This window comes from Ovis canadensis, chromosome 2 (genome assembly GCF_042477335.2).
Source record: "Ovis canadensis isolate MfBH-ARS-UI-01 breed Bighorn chromosome 2, ARS-UI_OviCan_v2, whole genome shotgun sequence".
In the NCBI taxonomy this organism is placed as follows: Eukaryota; Metazoa; Chordata; class Mammalia; order Artiodactyla; family Bovidae; genus Ovis; species Ovis canadensis.
In genome coordinates this window covers 21,572,457-21,586,747 of record NC_091246.1, presented here as the reverse complement: position 1 = coordinate 21,586,747, position 14,291 = coordinate 21,572,457, and the positions used below count along the sequence as shown (strand labels likewise).

Here is a 14,291-nt window from a genome sequence, read left to right as displayed (position 1 = left end):
TTTTAAAGAGCTGTTTGCTTTTTCCCCTTGGTAGATTTGTTTGTTCCTTAACAATGAAGAGTCAAGGAAATGATGACAATGTCAAGAGCATGATTAGAATTTTCCATTCAAAGAGCTATTTTGAGTGCCTATTTTGTGCATAGTAGTTTTGGTTTGAAAGGCAAGACTGACAATAAAAGACTTTACCCGGGCAGTCTGTTCTTCAGCTGATGTTATCATAAAATAACAATTAAAAAAAAAAATAAAGTTATGGGTAACTATAAGGAAGTAACAAAGTTTCTTTAGAAATGTTTATTATAATGAATGCTATTGCCAATTCAGTTGCACAGACATTCATTCAGTACCTATTTACATGTCAGGCACAATACTAGTCATGTGTATAATAATATTCACTGACATTCACACATTTATTCATTCACTCATTCATCCATTCAATGAATATTTCCTGAGTGAATAGGCACTGTGTTAAGTGGTTGGGATTTAGCAGTAAGTAAGGTAAATATAGTCCCTGCTGTCATGGTGCATATCCTCTTAGGGAGGCAGATACTAAACAATGTACTGCATAATGATTATTTCATTACAACTGAGACATCTAAGGTTGTACCAGCTTGTGGGAGAAGGACGGAGACTTATACAAACAAGTAAGGACTTGGAACTATCTGGTGAGTGTGGTCAGATTAGGCCAGGTTTGCTGAATAATTTGTATTTTTTCCTCCTGAGGCAATAACTTAAATAACAACAATTTCTAATACTATAGAGGGCTAACTATTTGTCAAGTACTGCTCAGTAATGGAAGGGCTTCCCTGGTGGCTCAGTCAGTAAAGTGTCTCCCTGCAATGCTGGAGACCTGCGTTCGATTCCTGGGTTGGGAAGATCCCCTTACATGCCTTACTCCAGTTTATAGATCATATAATAGTCTAAGATTGCATACTAGATTGTGGCATACAGGTCAGTTAAATCCTTCTGGGGCTCTAATAATGAGAACCTGAACATACTGAGCCCTACTTTGTGCCAGATACCACCCATGTAGGATATGTATTACTTAGTTCAGGTCAGTTGCTCAGTCGTGTCTGACTCTGCAACCCCATGGACTGCAGCAATCCAGGCTTCCTTGTCCATCACCAACTTCTGGTGCTTGCTCAAACTCATGTCCATTGAGTCAGTGATGCCATCCAACCATCTCATCCTCTGCTGTCCCCTTCTCCTCCTGCCCTCAATCTTTCCCAGCATCAGGGTCTTTTCCAATGAGTCAGTTCTTCGCATCAGGTGGCCAAAGTATTGGAGTTTCAGCTTCAGCATCAGTCCTTCCAATGAATATTCAGGGCTGTTTTCCTTTAAGATTGACTGGTTGGATCCCCCTGTTAGTCCAGGGGACTCTTAAGAGTCTTCTGCAACACCACAGTTCAAAAGCATCAATTCTTTGGTGCTCAGCTTTCTTTATAGTCCAACTCACTTATCCATACATGACTACTGGAAAAACCATAGCTTTGACTAGATGGACCTTGTTGGCAAAGTAATGTCTCTGCTTTTGAATATGCTGTCTATGTTGGCCATAGCTTTTCTTCCAAGGAGCAGAGACTTAAAGACTGAGTAAATAAATGGCCTAATGTCACAAAGATCACAGTTGGCAAAGCTAGCATTTGAAATTGGGTCTGCTTGAGTATAAAAAGCAGTGCTTCTTCCAATGTATCCATTATAGCATGAGACCAAGGAAAAGGAATATTTGACATATTCCTCCCCTTCAAAGAGCCTCTATCACTACAATCCTATTGCTATAATATCCCCAAGCCAGGCAATACAATATAGTAAAAACACAATCATATAACTGGTGGTTTGTTTGTTCTTCTTCCTCTAGTTGTTTTAGATATAAGGTTAGATTGTTTAATGAGATTTTTCTTGAGGTAAGAGTGTATTGCTATAAACTTTCATCTTCGAACTACTTTTGTTGTAGTTTTGGACCATTGTGTTTTTGCTTTGTTTTTATTTTTTTAACTTCCTCTTTGATTTCTTCAGTGTGAACTGGTGGCTTGAATTCAGCAGATACAAATATATATATTTTTCATGGGCAGATTTTGTTGTAAACTTTTCATAAATTGTGTAAATACAGGATAAGTACAGCCCCAACTGGTATATGATTGCACATAAATGAGAAAATTAACTAGCAAGGATCCTTCCTGATTATATTGCTTCTCCTAAAAATCCTCTTAAAGTCAGCAATTCCAGTCCAAGTTGATGTAATGATTGCAGAATTGTTTTTGTTTTTCGCTCGATCACCATTTATTGGACACCTATTCATCTACTTTTCACAAGTAGAGGCTGAATGCTATTCTGTCTCAGACACTCAGCCAAGTGCTATAGAGTTTGCAGTGTAGCAGTGCTGGTCGCTCAGTTATGTCCAACTCTTTGCGACCCCATGGATGCAAAGAAAGTTTAAAATTTTTTTAACTTTAAGAAATCTTTAAGAAGAATCTTTATGAAAGTTGAAAAATCTAAAATTAATAGTTATGATATACATTTACATATTTTAAGAGTAGAATTTTGGCATTACAACAGAAGTATAAAAATTACCTTAAGGGAAAATGTTATGTTGAAATTGCAGAGACATTTAGAAAAAATTGCTTCATAGGAAATAATTAAATCACTCTACTTCATCATGTTAAGGTTAATATGTAATTGAGTGCTAAAAATAGATTACCATTCTTTTAAAATTTCAATATTCATATGGAATATAGGGAAAAACAGGAAAAATAGTTATGTGGCAATTAGAAGAGGTATGTGTTAAAAGACATAAAAATCAATTTTATTCAGAAACATAAAATAGTAAAACCTTGAAGATTTTATTTCTGTCCTCTTTGTCAGCTGTTTTTCAAATTTGATTGTGTTCATCGGTCAAATAATTCTTATCTTTAAATTGCTGACTCAACTTAGCAGCCTGAGTTGCTTTCATTATCATTGGAAATTTGGCTTTGCAATAAAGATGAGGCTGACTATTTTGTGGTTGATGGATGAAGCAAAATGGAATCCTTCAACCCTAGAGATGAAGGCTTCAAGCACCCTGGAAATTGGATACAGCTTAATAGCCCAAGAGAACAATTTTCAGAATAGAATTCTGATATTTTCCCCATGGATAAATCAGCTTTACTAAGCTAAGAGTGGTAGAAATGTATTTGGGCTAGCAAGTGTATAGTTAGAAATTCACAGACTACAAAAATCTTCCTGAAATGTGGTTGGAAAATAGATATTTTGAAAATAAGATCTTACTGTTAAAAACACCTCTGGAAGAAAGATCAATTCAGTTTTACAGTCTGTCCTAGGACTACAATAATTAGCTACTCCAGGGCAATGCCTGAGCATATTTTGGAATAGTTCTAAGCTTAAAGGAGACTTTAAAAATGGGTTTCCCTTATCCTCAGCACATCAAAGTGGAGACAGTGTGTGGAAGAAGCTAAGATATATGAAGGTGATCTATCTCTGGATAATTTTATAGTAAATTGGTCTCAATCTTTTAATTCAATATATTGAATAGTAGCCCAGTGGCTCTGATGGAAAAGAATCTACCTGCAATACAGGAGAACTGGGTTTGATCCCTGGGTCAGGAAAATCCTTTGGAGAAGGAAATTGCAACCCACTCTAGTATTCTTGCCTTGAAAATGCTATGGACGAGAAGCCTGGTGGGCTACAGTCCAAGGGGTCACAAGGAGTCGGACACTAGTGAGCCATTAACACTCTCACTGTCACTTTTACTATGTGCTTGAACATGCTTTACATGTATTATTTTACTTAATCATCACAGCAACTCTGTCCTAGATGTACTATTCACAAACCCATTATGCAGATGAGGAAGCTGAAGAACAGATTGTGACTTGCCCAACTAACACAGTTATTTGGGAATGGCAACTCTATTCTAACCTAAGCACTCAAGACCCCAGAGCTAGTGCTTCAAGTGCTGTACTAAATAATTAGTGGAAAGCAAGTAAAAGAACAAATTCAAAAACAAGCAAAGGTCTTTGGCAGAAAGGTCACAAATCATTACTGTGCAGTTCCATTACTCTTTCTTCTCATTTGACCTTTACTGTCGGTTTACTCCAATGCATAAATTTGGGACATGTATTCAATTATCTCAACACTTTCTTTTTTCAGAGCACACAATATATCTTTGTGTTCCTGGTATATAGTTTTTAATAAGACCAGAGACTTTCCACATGTTCTTGAATTTTTAATAATTTTGGTTTGCTGCACTGAAGACTCACGGAATGGTTTCAAAGTCAATGTGGACTGTTGTCTCTCATTTGCCGCGCATTGACCTTTAGGTGTTAAATAAATGCAGAATGGTGAAGTTGGGAAGGGTATTTAGTAGTCACACTGAGTTGATATAATGCCATTACTACAGAGAGTGATGGCATCACTGACTCAATGGGCATGAGTTTGAGTAAACTCTGGGAGTTGGTGATGGACAGGGAGGCCTGGCGTGCTGCAGTCTCTGGGGTCACAAAGAGTTGGACATGACTGAGTGACTGAACTGAGCAGAGAGTGAATGTACCTTCAGCATGAAGGAATCAATGGATTCCATCTTCCCTCCTAAGTTCCCAAAATCATTTAAATACTTTGGAAAGTATATGCAGACTTTTCAGGGTACTTTTGATTACCTACATAAGGAAGTGATTAGGTACTTAGTCTAATACAGCCTAATGAGTTATATAATAGGGTAATAAATCATTTATTACATAACTGTTATATGCCTTGCATTGTACTAGATCCTGTGAGAGAATACAGACATATGGAACATTCCTGTAAGCTAAATAGGTAAAAATTGTTCATAAATGGCTTTTGTGATATTTTATGCCTATAAAGTCTAGTTAGTTAATAATAAAGTACACATTTTCATAAATTCAAAAAAACTAAATGTTGTTAATGAAAAGCATATAATATTTTTTTGGTATTTTCTCCAGCATTATGAAAATATAATTTAAAAAAAAATTCATGAAGAGAGAAATATTCCATTAAAACCTATTAGATTAACTTTTTCTTTAAAGCCACAGTCAAGAGTTTTATTAGTATCTCTATCACATTGTTTTCTGTAACTTATAAGTATCCTTACTTTGTGTTTTACCAAGTTCTGCTTTTAGATTGTAAACTTGTTCACAGAGGCTGTATTGAATTAAAATTTCTGATTTGCACATCACCCAGAATAAACCAGCAGTGGCTTTTTTAAGAATAAACCAACAATGATGAGAATATTCTCTGTTTTCCAGTCTATAGTCTTTCTGGTGTCTTGCAGAGAGAGTGTTTCCCTGCGCCATTTTGTATTTATTCCCTTGGAAAACAATGTGGTGTCTGGAGATGATGGAGACTGTAAGACACCAAGTCTCATGAGCACAGATGGAAATGTAAACAGGAAACCAGTGGGGAATTGATTGTGTGGCATCTGGCACTGGGGTCTAGCAGAGGCAAACAAGCCATTTCACCACTGCCTTTTGACAAGATAGACTTGGCCCCTGAAAACAAAGGTGGAAGACAAGGGTCCCTCATTTTTTTTTACCCACTACAAATGATTCATTGTTAACAGGTGCTAATGGCAAAAGGGACTTCAATTACCCAGTGTATCTAGGAGAGAAAAAGCAAATAACATCCTTTCCATTTACCCAGATGCCACACAAATGGGAAATTTTCCACTGTTACATCGAAATGTGGTTATATAATCAATGTTCTTTTGGTTTTCTAGTTTTTCTTTGGTTTCTCTTTTTGTGCCCTGCTACACAATTATGTTTCTGTCACTGCTGTCTCAACAGAAGACCCCTATCACTAAATGTCTCTCTTCCTGTGTTCTATTCCAGGCTAAGGTGGAGGTCACTTTGCCTGGAGAGGGGATTGATTTTTCTTAGGAGAAGGCTCAAAGAAACAGCATCAGCTGTTACATTCTCACAAAAATGAAGATGAAAAGAAAACTGCTGATGTGTTTAGGAGAGACAGAGACCAATTGTAGTTGGGCAACTGGAATCTGAATAGTCTTGATATACTAGTTAACATACAAGAAAGTATAGTTTCCTGGAAATAGGACTTGAGCATCCCTATGGGATTATTTCTAGTCAAAATGCTTTCTGACAAGTGAGTATGGCTGTTCTGGGAGCCAGTGTGTACTGTCAGAGGAGGGAAGCTGGGAAACGGAGATGTGAAATTTGCTGGTTCAAACTACCTGCTCCATATATCAACTGTTGTCCAGAATGAAAGGAACTACTGACAATGCAATCTTTCTTTGGTCCTGAAGTTTGATTGATTGGCTGACCAAGTTGAAAGCAAAAATTTGCTGCCAGTGGGGACAGCAACAAACCTGAGGTCCCAAACAAAGTTTTGTTTAGGACACTTAGAGGTTACTAAATTACAGAGGTTGATTTTTTTCTACTTATTTTTCAACTAGTGGAAACATTTATTTAAGGACTATGAGATTTATATTCTAATTTCAGTATTATCATCTAATTGTGTGATTATGAGAAAATAATATATTATCTCTGAACTTCCTTGTGGATAAAACTGAGCAGCTTGGATTAAATCAACACTGGGGTCCTAGTTGTAACACGATCATTCTAGTTTTAGTATCAGATTCATTATAGGATTTGGCCATGAGAAAATACAGATTAAATTAAAACTGGACTCCCTGTTTGCTACACTGTGTCAACACTCCCAGATATCTGAAGCAACACCGTTTGGATAACAATGATATTTTGGTTGTTGTTTTTCTAACAATTGGATAAAAATATGTTGGTGGAATAGGTAGAAAATAAATACCTAACTTCAGCAACTTAATAGCTGAGTGCTTAAGAGCTGAAAATGAAAACAAGGGAAGATGAATAGCTCTTTGCCTCTGACACTGGCATTTGTGACTTGCTAGATTGGCAAACTGAGCACATCCCAAGTAAAAGTGCATCAAGAATGATTGATTAATACCTTCTATGGCAAATGGCTTCCCCACAGTCAGAAGTTTGCAGTCAGCATCTACTGACACTTCATAATCCAGAAGGGCTTTGTCCATGATGAAGGCATCTAGTTTCTCTGGATCATTCCTATGTTTAAGACCAAAAGAAGAAAAGCAGAAAATAATTTATTAATAGACAAGAAACACTAAGCCTGGCAGCTAGCTTTTGTTTGCTGCTGCTGCTAAGTCACTTCAGTCATGTCCGACTCTGCGACCCCATAGATGGCAGCCCACCAGGCTCCCCCGTCCCTGGGATTCTCCAGGCAAGAACACTGGAGTGGGTTGCCATTTCCTTCTCCAATGCGTGAAAGTGAAAAGTGAAAGTGCAGTCTCTCAGTCGTGTCCGACTCTTCGTGACCCCATGGACCGCAGCCCACCAGCCTCCTCCATCCATGGGATTTTCCAGGCAAGAGTACTGGAGTAGGGTGCCATTTGTTTAGGGAGCAGAAATCTGGACAGTAGGGGCAGTCCAAGCTGGGCAGCTGCTGGCCCTGCCTTGGTGACATCTCACTGAGCTGCAGAGAACAGACCAGGGGAAACAGACACTCTTAACAGAGAGCATGACACCTTTCCAGGGGTTAAATTGAACAACAAAACCAGAGCGACTGAATTGAGTGCAAAGGTAAATGGTCAAGGTTCATTTTCCATACATTAACTGAATGACCTTTTTTTTTTGGTTGTGCTACATGTAGGATCTCAGTTCCCCAAACAGGGATCAAACTCTCCCTGTAGCGGAAGTGCAGAGTCTTAACCACTGGACCACCGAATGAAGTCCTCCAAATGACTTCTTGGTGTAGGCATTATATTTATTGTTCTCCATACCCTATATAATCACCCTGAAGAGGGAGGCGGGCTTCCCTGGTGGCTCAGATGGTAAAGAATCTGCCTGTAATGCAGGAGACCCAGGTTCAATCCCTGAGTTGGGAAGGTCCCCTGGAGAAGGAAATGACAACCCACTCCAGTATTCTTGCCTGGGAAATCCCATGTCCATGGGCTTGCAAAGAGTTGGACATGACTGAACGACTATCACTTTCATTTTCACTTGAAGGGGGTGGTAGTATCCTATTTTAACAAATGAAGGAATTGAAGGTTCAGAGAGTTGAAATAAGTTGATCCAGTTCACAAGCCAGTAAGTGTTGGAGCTAGGCGATCTCATTAATCAGTATGTGAAAATTCTTCATTCTTTCTGTCATGATCACTATCATATTCTCCAGAGATCAGGCATTATTTCACACTTGGGAGTACATAATAAAGAAGTGCAAATAAGAGGTCCAGCACTCTAGGGGAAAAAAAGAGTTGAGGTCTCTTTAAAGTCTATAGCTGGTGTTTAATAAATGGAATAGGAAGCATATGTAAATCAGGTCTTTGTGGTCTGATTTATTAATATAACTCCAGAGACTCATGTTTCACTCCCATCCCAGGAGACAGTTCAGGCAAAAATCATTTAAAGGCAAGTATTTCTGGACTGGATCAGTGAATTGGCTGGGCTCAAGATAGCGACAGACCCTCTGTGCATCCTTCTTGTATTCTCCCCCATTTTTTAACATAGGCACAGAAATGGTCCCCAGGAAGGTGGTCAGTACCAGTTGAGTTCCACTTAGAAGGGAGGCAAGGGATAATGAGTTTCTCAGGGAACTGTTTAAGGTGTATGCAAATGACTGTTTGTTTTCAGCTATCTCAAAATTTTTTGGAAAGGTAGTGAGTGAGTGAGTGAAGTCACTCAGTTGTGTCCGACTCTTTGTGACCCTATGGACTGTAGCCTACCAAGCTCCTCTGTCCATGGGATTTTTCAGGCAATAGTACTGGAGCGGATTGCCATTTCCTTCCCCAAGGTTTCTTCCCAACCCAGGGATTGAACCCGGGTCTCCCACATTGTAGACAGGTGCTTTACCATCAGAGCCACAGAACATTTAATAAAGTCTTTTTGACCCCCCGGGTGGTCCAATGAACTTGGTAAAGAGAACAACTCTTCTCTGTTCCATCTGGGTCCAGTCTTTCCTCTCTTAGAACCAAAAATGAGGCTATTGGAATTCAGTACAGAGGAGTAGATTCTAAACTCAGAGGAGAATATGGGGCCATCAAAATTCTAAAAGAGAAGGACACCACTAAACACCTCAAAGATTCATCATTGAGCAGCAAGTACCTTTATGATGGGTTTGTCTGAGCCACACACTGACATATATTAAGTAGGTCAGCTTCCCTTCTTGGTGCCAATGACTATCACTTCATCTTTATACTTTTCCAGAAAGTGAAATAGTCACTTCAAAATAAATAATCTAAAAAAAAATCTGAAAACAATGAATAATCTTTCTGGGGTATTGCATTTGAGTTACAATGAGGCCTATGTTACAGTTCAGTCACCCATGGACTGCAGCATGCCAGGCTTCCCTGTCCATCACCAACTCCAGGAGTTTACTCAGACTCATGTCCATTGAGTCGGTAATGCCATCCAACCATCTCATCCTCTGTCATCCCCTTCTCCTCCTGCCTTCAATCTTTCCTAGCGTCAGGGTCTTTTCCAATGAGTCAGTTCTTTGCATCATGTGGCCAAAGTATTGGAGTTTCAGCTTCAGCATCAGTCCTTCCAATGTATATTCAGGACTGATTTCCTTTAGGAAGGACTGGTTGGATCTCCTTGCTGTCTAAAGGACTCTCAAGAATCTTCTCCAACACCACAGTGCAAAAGCATCAATTCTTTGGTGCTCAGCTTTCTTTATAGTCCAACTCTCATATCCATACATGACTAATGGAAAACCGGAGCTTTGACTAGATGGACCTTTGTAGGCAAAGTAGTCTTTGCTTTTTAATATGCTGTCTATGTTGGTCATAACTTTTCTTCCGAGGAGCAAGCGTCTTAATTTCACGGCCGCAGTGACCATCTGCAGCGACTTTGGAGCCCAGAGAAATAGTCTGTTACTGTTTCCACTGTTTCCCCATCTATTGGCCATGAAGTGATGGGACTAGATGCTGTGATTTTAGTTTTCTGAATGTTGAGTTTTAAGCCACTTTTTCACTCTCCTTTTTCACTTTCATCAAGAGACTCTTTAGTTCTTTTTCACTTTCTGCCATAAGAGTGGTGTCATCTGCATATCTGAGGTTATTGATATTTCTCATAGCAATCTTGATTCCAGCTTGTGCTTCATCCAGTCCAGCATTTCTCATGATGTACTCTGCATAGAAGTTAAATAATCAGGGTTATAATATACAGCCGTAACCTACTCCTTTCCTGATTTGGAACCAGTCTGTTGTTCTACATCCAGTTCTAACTGTTGCTCCTTGACCTGCATATAGATTTCTCAAGAGGCAGGTCAAATGGTCTGGTATTCCCATTTCTTGAAGAATTTTCCACAGCTTGTGGTGATCCACACAGTCAAAGGCTTTGGCCTAGGCAATAAAGCAGAAATAGATGTTTTTCTGGAACTCCCTCGCTTTCTCAATAATCCAGTGGATGTTGGCAATTTGATATCTGGTTCCTCTGCCTTTTCTAAATCCAACTTGAGCATCTGGAAATTCATGGTTCATGTACTGTTGAAGCCTGGCTTGGAGAATTTTGAGCATTACTTTACTAGCGTGTGAGATGAGTGCAATTGTGTGGTAGTTTGAGCATTCTTTGGCATTGCTTTTCTTTGGGATTGGAATGAAAACTGACCTTTTCCAGGCCTGTGGCCACTGCTGAGTTTTCCAAATTTGCTGGCATATTGAGTTCAGTACTTTCACAGCATCATCTTTTAGGATTTATAATAGCTCAACTGGAATTCCATCACCTCCACTAGCTTTGTTCATAGTGATGTTTCCTAAGGTCCAATTGACTTCATATTCCCGGATATCTGGCTTTAGTCCAGTGAGCACATCATCATGATTATCTGGGTTATGAAGACCTTTTTTGTATAGTTCTTCTGTGTTCTTGCCACCTCTTCTTAATATCTTCTGCTTCTATTAGGTCCCTACTATTTCTGTCCTTTATTGTGCCCATCTTTGCATGAAATGTTCTCTTGGTATCTCTAATTTTCTTGAAGAGATCTCTAGTCTTTCCCATTCTATTGTTTTCATCTGTTTCTTTGAACTGATCACTGAGGAAGGCTTTCTTTTCTCTCCTTGCTATTTCTTTGGAACTCTGCATTCAAATGGGTATATGTTTCCTTTTCTCCTTTGCCTTTCACTTCTCTTCTTTTCACAGCTATTTGTAAGTTATCCTCAGACAATCATTTTGTCTCTTTCAATTTTTTTCTTGGGGATGTTCTTGATTACTGCTTCCTGTACAATGTCACGAACGTTCGTCCATAGTTCTTCAGGCACTCTATCAGATCTAATCCCTTGAATCTGTTTCTTACTTCCACTGTGTAATCTTAAGGGATTTGATTTAGGTCATATCTGAATTGTCTAGTGGTTTTCCCTACTTTCTTCAATTTAAGTCTGAACTTGGCAATAAGGAGTTCATGATCTGAGCCATAGTCAGCTCCTGGTCTTGTTTTTGCTGACTGTATCGAGCTTCTCCATCTTTGGCTGCAAAGAATATAATCCATCTGATTTCGATATTGATCATCTGGTGATGTCCATGTGTAGAGTCTTCTCTTGTGTTGCTGGAAGAGGCTGTTTGCTATGACCAGTGTGTTCTTATGGCAAAGCTCTATTATTAGCCTTTGCCCTGCTTCATTCTGTACTCCAAGGCCAAGTTTTCCTGTTACTCCAGGTATCTCTTGATTTTCTACTTTTGCATTCCAGTTCTCTATAACAAAATGGACATTTTTGGGGGGTGTTAGTTCCTGAAGGTCTTGTAGATCTTCATAGAACTGTTCAGCTTCTTCAGCATTACTGGTCAGGGATTAGTTTTGGGTTACTGTGATATTGAATGTTTTGCCTTGGAAATGAACAGAGATCATTCTGTCATTTTTGAGATTGCATCCAAGTACCGCCTTTTGGACTCTTTTGTTGACTATGATGGCTACTCCATTTCTTCTAAGGGATTCTTGCCAACAGTAGTAGGTATAATGGTCATCTAAGTTAAACTCACCCATTCCAGTCCATTTTAGTTCACTCATTTCTAAAATGTCAATATTCACTCTTGCCATCTCCTGTTTGACCACTTCCAATTTGCCTTGATTCATGGACCTAACATTCCTGTTTCCTATGCAATATTGCTCTTTACAGCACTGGACTTTACTTCCATCACCAGTCACATCCACAACTGGGTGTTGTTTTTGCTTTGGCTCCATCTCTTCATCCTCTCTGGAGTTATTTCTCCATTGATCTCCGGTAGCATATTGGGCACCTATTGACCTGGGGAGTTCATCTTTCAGTGCGCTATCTTTTTGCCTTTTCATACTCTTCATGGGGTTCTCAAGGCAAGAATACTGAAGTGGTTTGCCATTCCCTTCTCCAGTGGAACACGTTTTGTCAGAACTCTCCCCCATGACCCATCCGTCTTGGATGGCCCTATATGGCATGACTCATAGTTTCATTGAATTAGACAAGGCTGTGGTCCGTGTGATCAGATTGGTTAGTTTTCTGTGATTGTGGTTTTCAGTCTGTCTGCCCTCTGATGAAGGATAAGAGGCTTATGGAAAATTCCTGATAGGAGAGACTGACTGAAGGGGAAACTGGATCTTGTTCTGATGGGCAGGGCCATGCTCATGAATCTTTTTTACTATGTTTAACTTCAACCAAAATGAAAAACATCTCTCAGCTTCAGAACTGCAGGAAACTTCAGAAAGGGCTTGGTATATGAACTGTATCCTGGAAGCTGAGGATCAGAAACCTTAATGGAATCCTGGCAGTAAAATAAAAATCAAGCTGAAAGGTACTTCTCTAATGAAAGCTTTATTCTCACAGTACCAAAATGTACCTTGAGAGCTACACAGGACCAAGTTACCATTTACTAATGCTCTGTAATAATTTGTGGCAGCAATAAGAGTATAAAAAGTTAGGGCTCAGTTTTCTAACAAGTAATTCCTGTGGTCCATCTGAATGGTATCTCTAAATAACTCCTCATGATTTTGAATTGCAAAGTGAAGTTATTTATGGCAGGTCTCTATTACATAGGAAGGCAAGAAGCAATTAGCTCACAGACTCCCATGGGGCCCTGAGTCACTGGTGAGGAAGTGGCAGGGTTTGATACAGTATAAGGAGCTTCTAGACTGGCTGAATCATCTTTACAGTTGGCAGGGCCTACACTTGTTTCTCCCATTATAAAATCATGCTGTCTTTTTGAACATTCATTTCATAACACATATACCACAAAGCTAGTTATATATAAACATATAAAAATAAAGTAATTATTAATTTAATGGGGATTCATTTATTGGAGTATTGTCACTTCAAAAAGCAGGGTCCTAAGTGAGTTAGGATGAAGCTCAGGGAATCTGATGGGAGAGGGGAGGGTCAGCTTTAACACAGGAACCTCTCTTTACAGATGACTCCAGGGGTAGTGCCCTGTAGGTCATGGCACTGGTATGTCAGAGGGTAACTTGGGAACCTTGGTTTTTTGTAGTAGTGAATAGGAGCATAGGCTGTATCTGGGCCAAAAGTGGAGAGAGAAGCTCAGAGGGAAGAAGGCAGAGGGCATTAATGATAACCTTTGTTCCAAAGTTACCTCAATCTGTAACTCACCTGGGGAGCTTGTTAAAATGCAGATTCTGTGATGGGACCTGAGAGCACATGCTCCCAGGTGCTACCTGCTACCCACTACATGGATGTTGCTGGAATGTGGACTGTACCTTGAACATCAAGGACCTGCTTTCCAGTTATAGTTCTCAGGCTAGCCTGCAGCAGTGGCTACAGTCCAAGATCATGGTTCTGATCCTGACTGCCACTTGCTAGCTGTATTTCCATGGACAAGTTGATTCTTTCAGGCCTCAACTCCTTCGTCAGTGCCTGTTTTCCTAACAATTTCTTCTCTCCAGCTAGAGTATGGCCAACTGAGCTCTGGGGCCTTGGAGGTGAATCCTCCAGAATAAACGAATACCCAGAGTGGAGCGAAACTGCTCCACTGCAGCAGGAGCTTTGCTCAGCCTTTCACACTGACAGAAGGGCCCAATTTGTCACCCATTACTATTTAGTGGGGAGCCATCACTTTCTTCCTGACATCTTATTCTTTTTCTCAGCCACGGATTTCCCTGATGGAGAGGATAAAGAGGAATTGTTGGGGGGCGGGGCAAAGAAGCACTAAACTCTGTGTCAGAGAGGGACTCTAATGTTTTAAAGTTCTTACAAAATGGAAAGTGCCACTTCATAGTGTTTCATACTATATATACCTGTGCAAATCTGAGAACACGAAGTTTCCTTTCTAGACTCTAGTCCATAAAATTGTTTTTAGGGCTGATTA

General features: G+C 39.6%; 1 protein-coding gene across 2 annotated transcripts in view; it reads right to left on the bottom strand.

Annotated features, from left to right (window-relative positions):
- GRIN3A (glutamate ionotropic receptor NMDA type subunit 3A) overlaps nucleotides 1-14,291 on the bottom strand; it is a 213,204-nt gene that overhangs the window by 70,282 nt on the left and 128,631 nt on the right. For both annotated transcript variants that reach the window (XR_011254220.1, XM_069575538.1), the window contains exon 5: nucleotides 6,943-7,058. Coding sequence is in view for 1 of the 2 variants with exons in the window: in XM_069575538.1 (XP_069431639.1) it covers nucleotides 6,943-7,058 (116 nt within the window). In the remaining variant the exon portion in view is untranslated. The remainder of the gene's footprint in view (nucleotides 1-6,942; nucleotides 7,059-14,291) is intronic.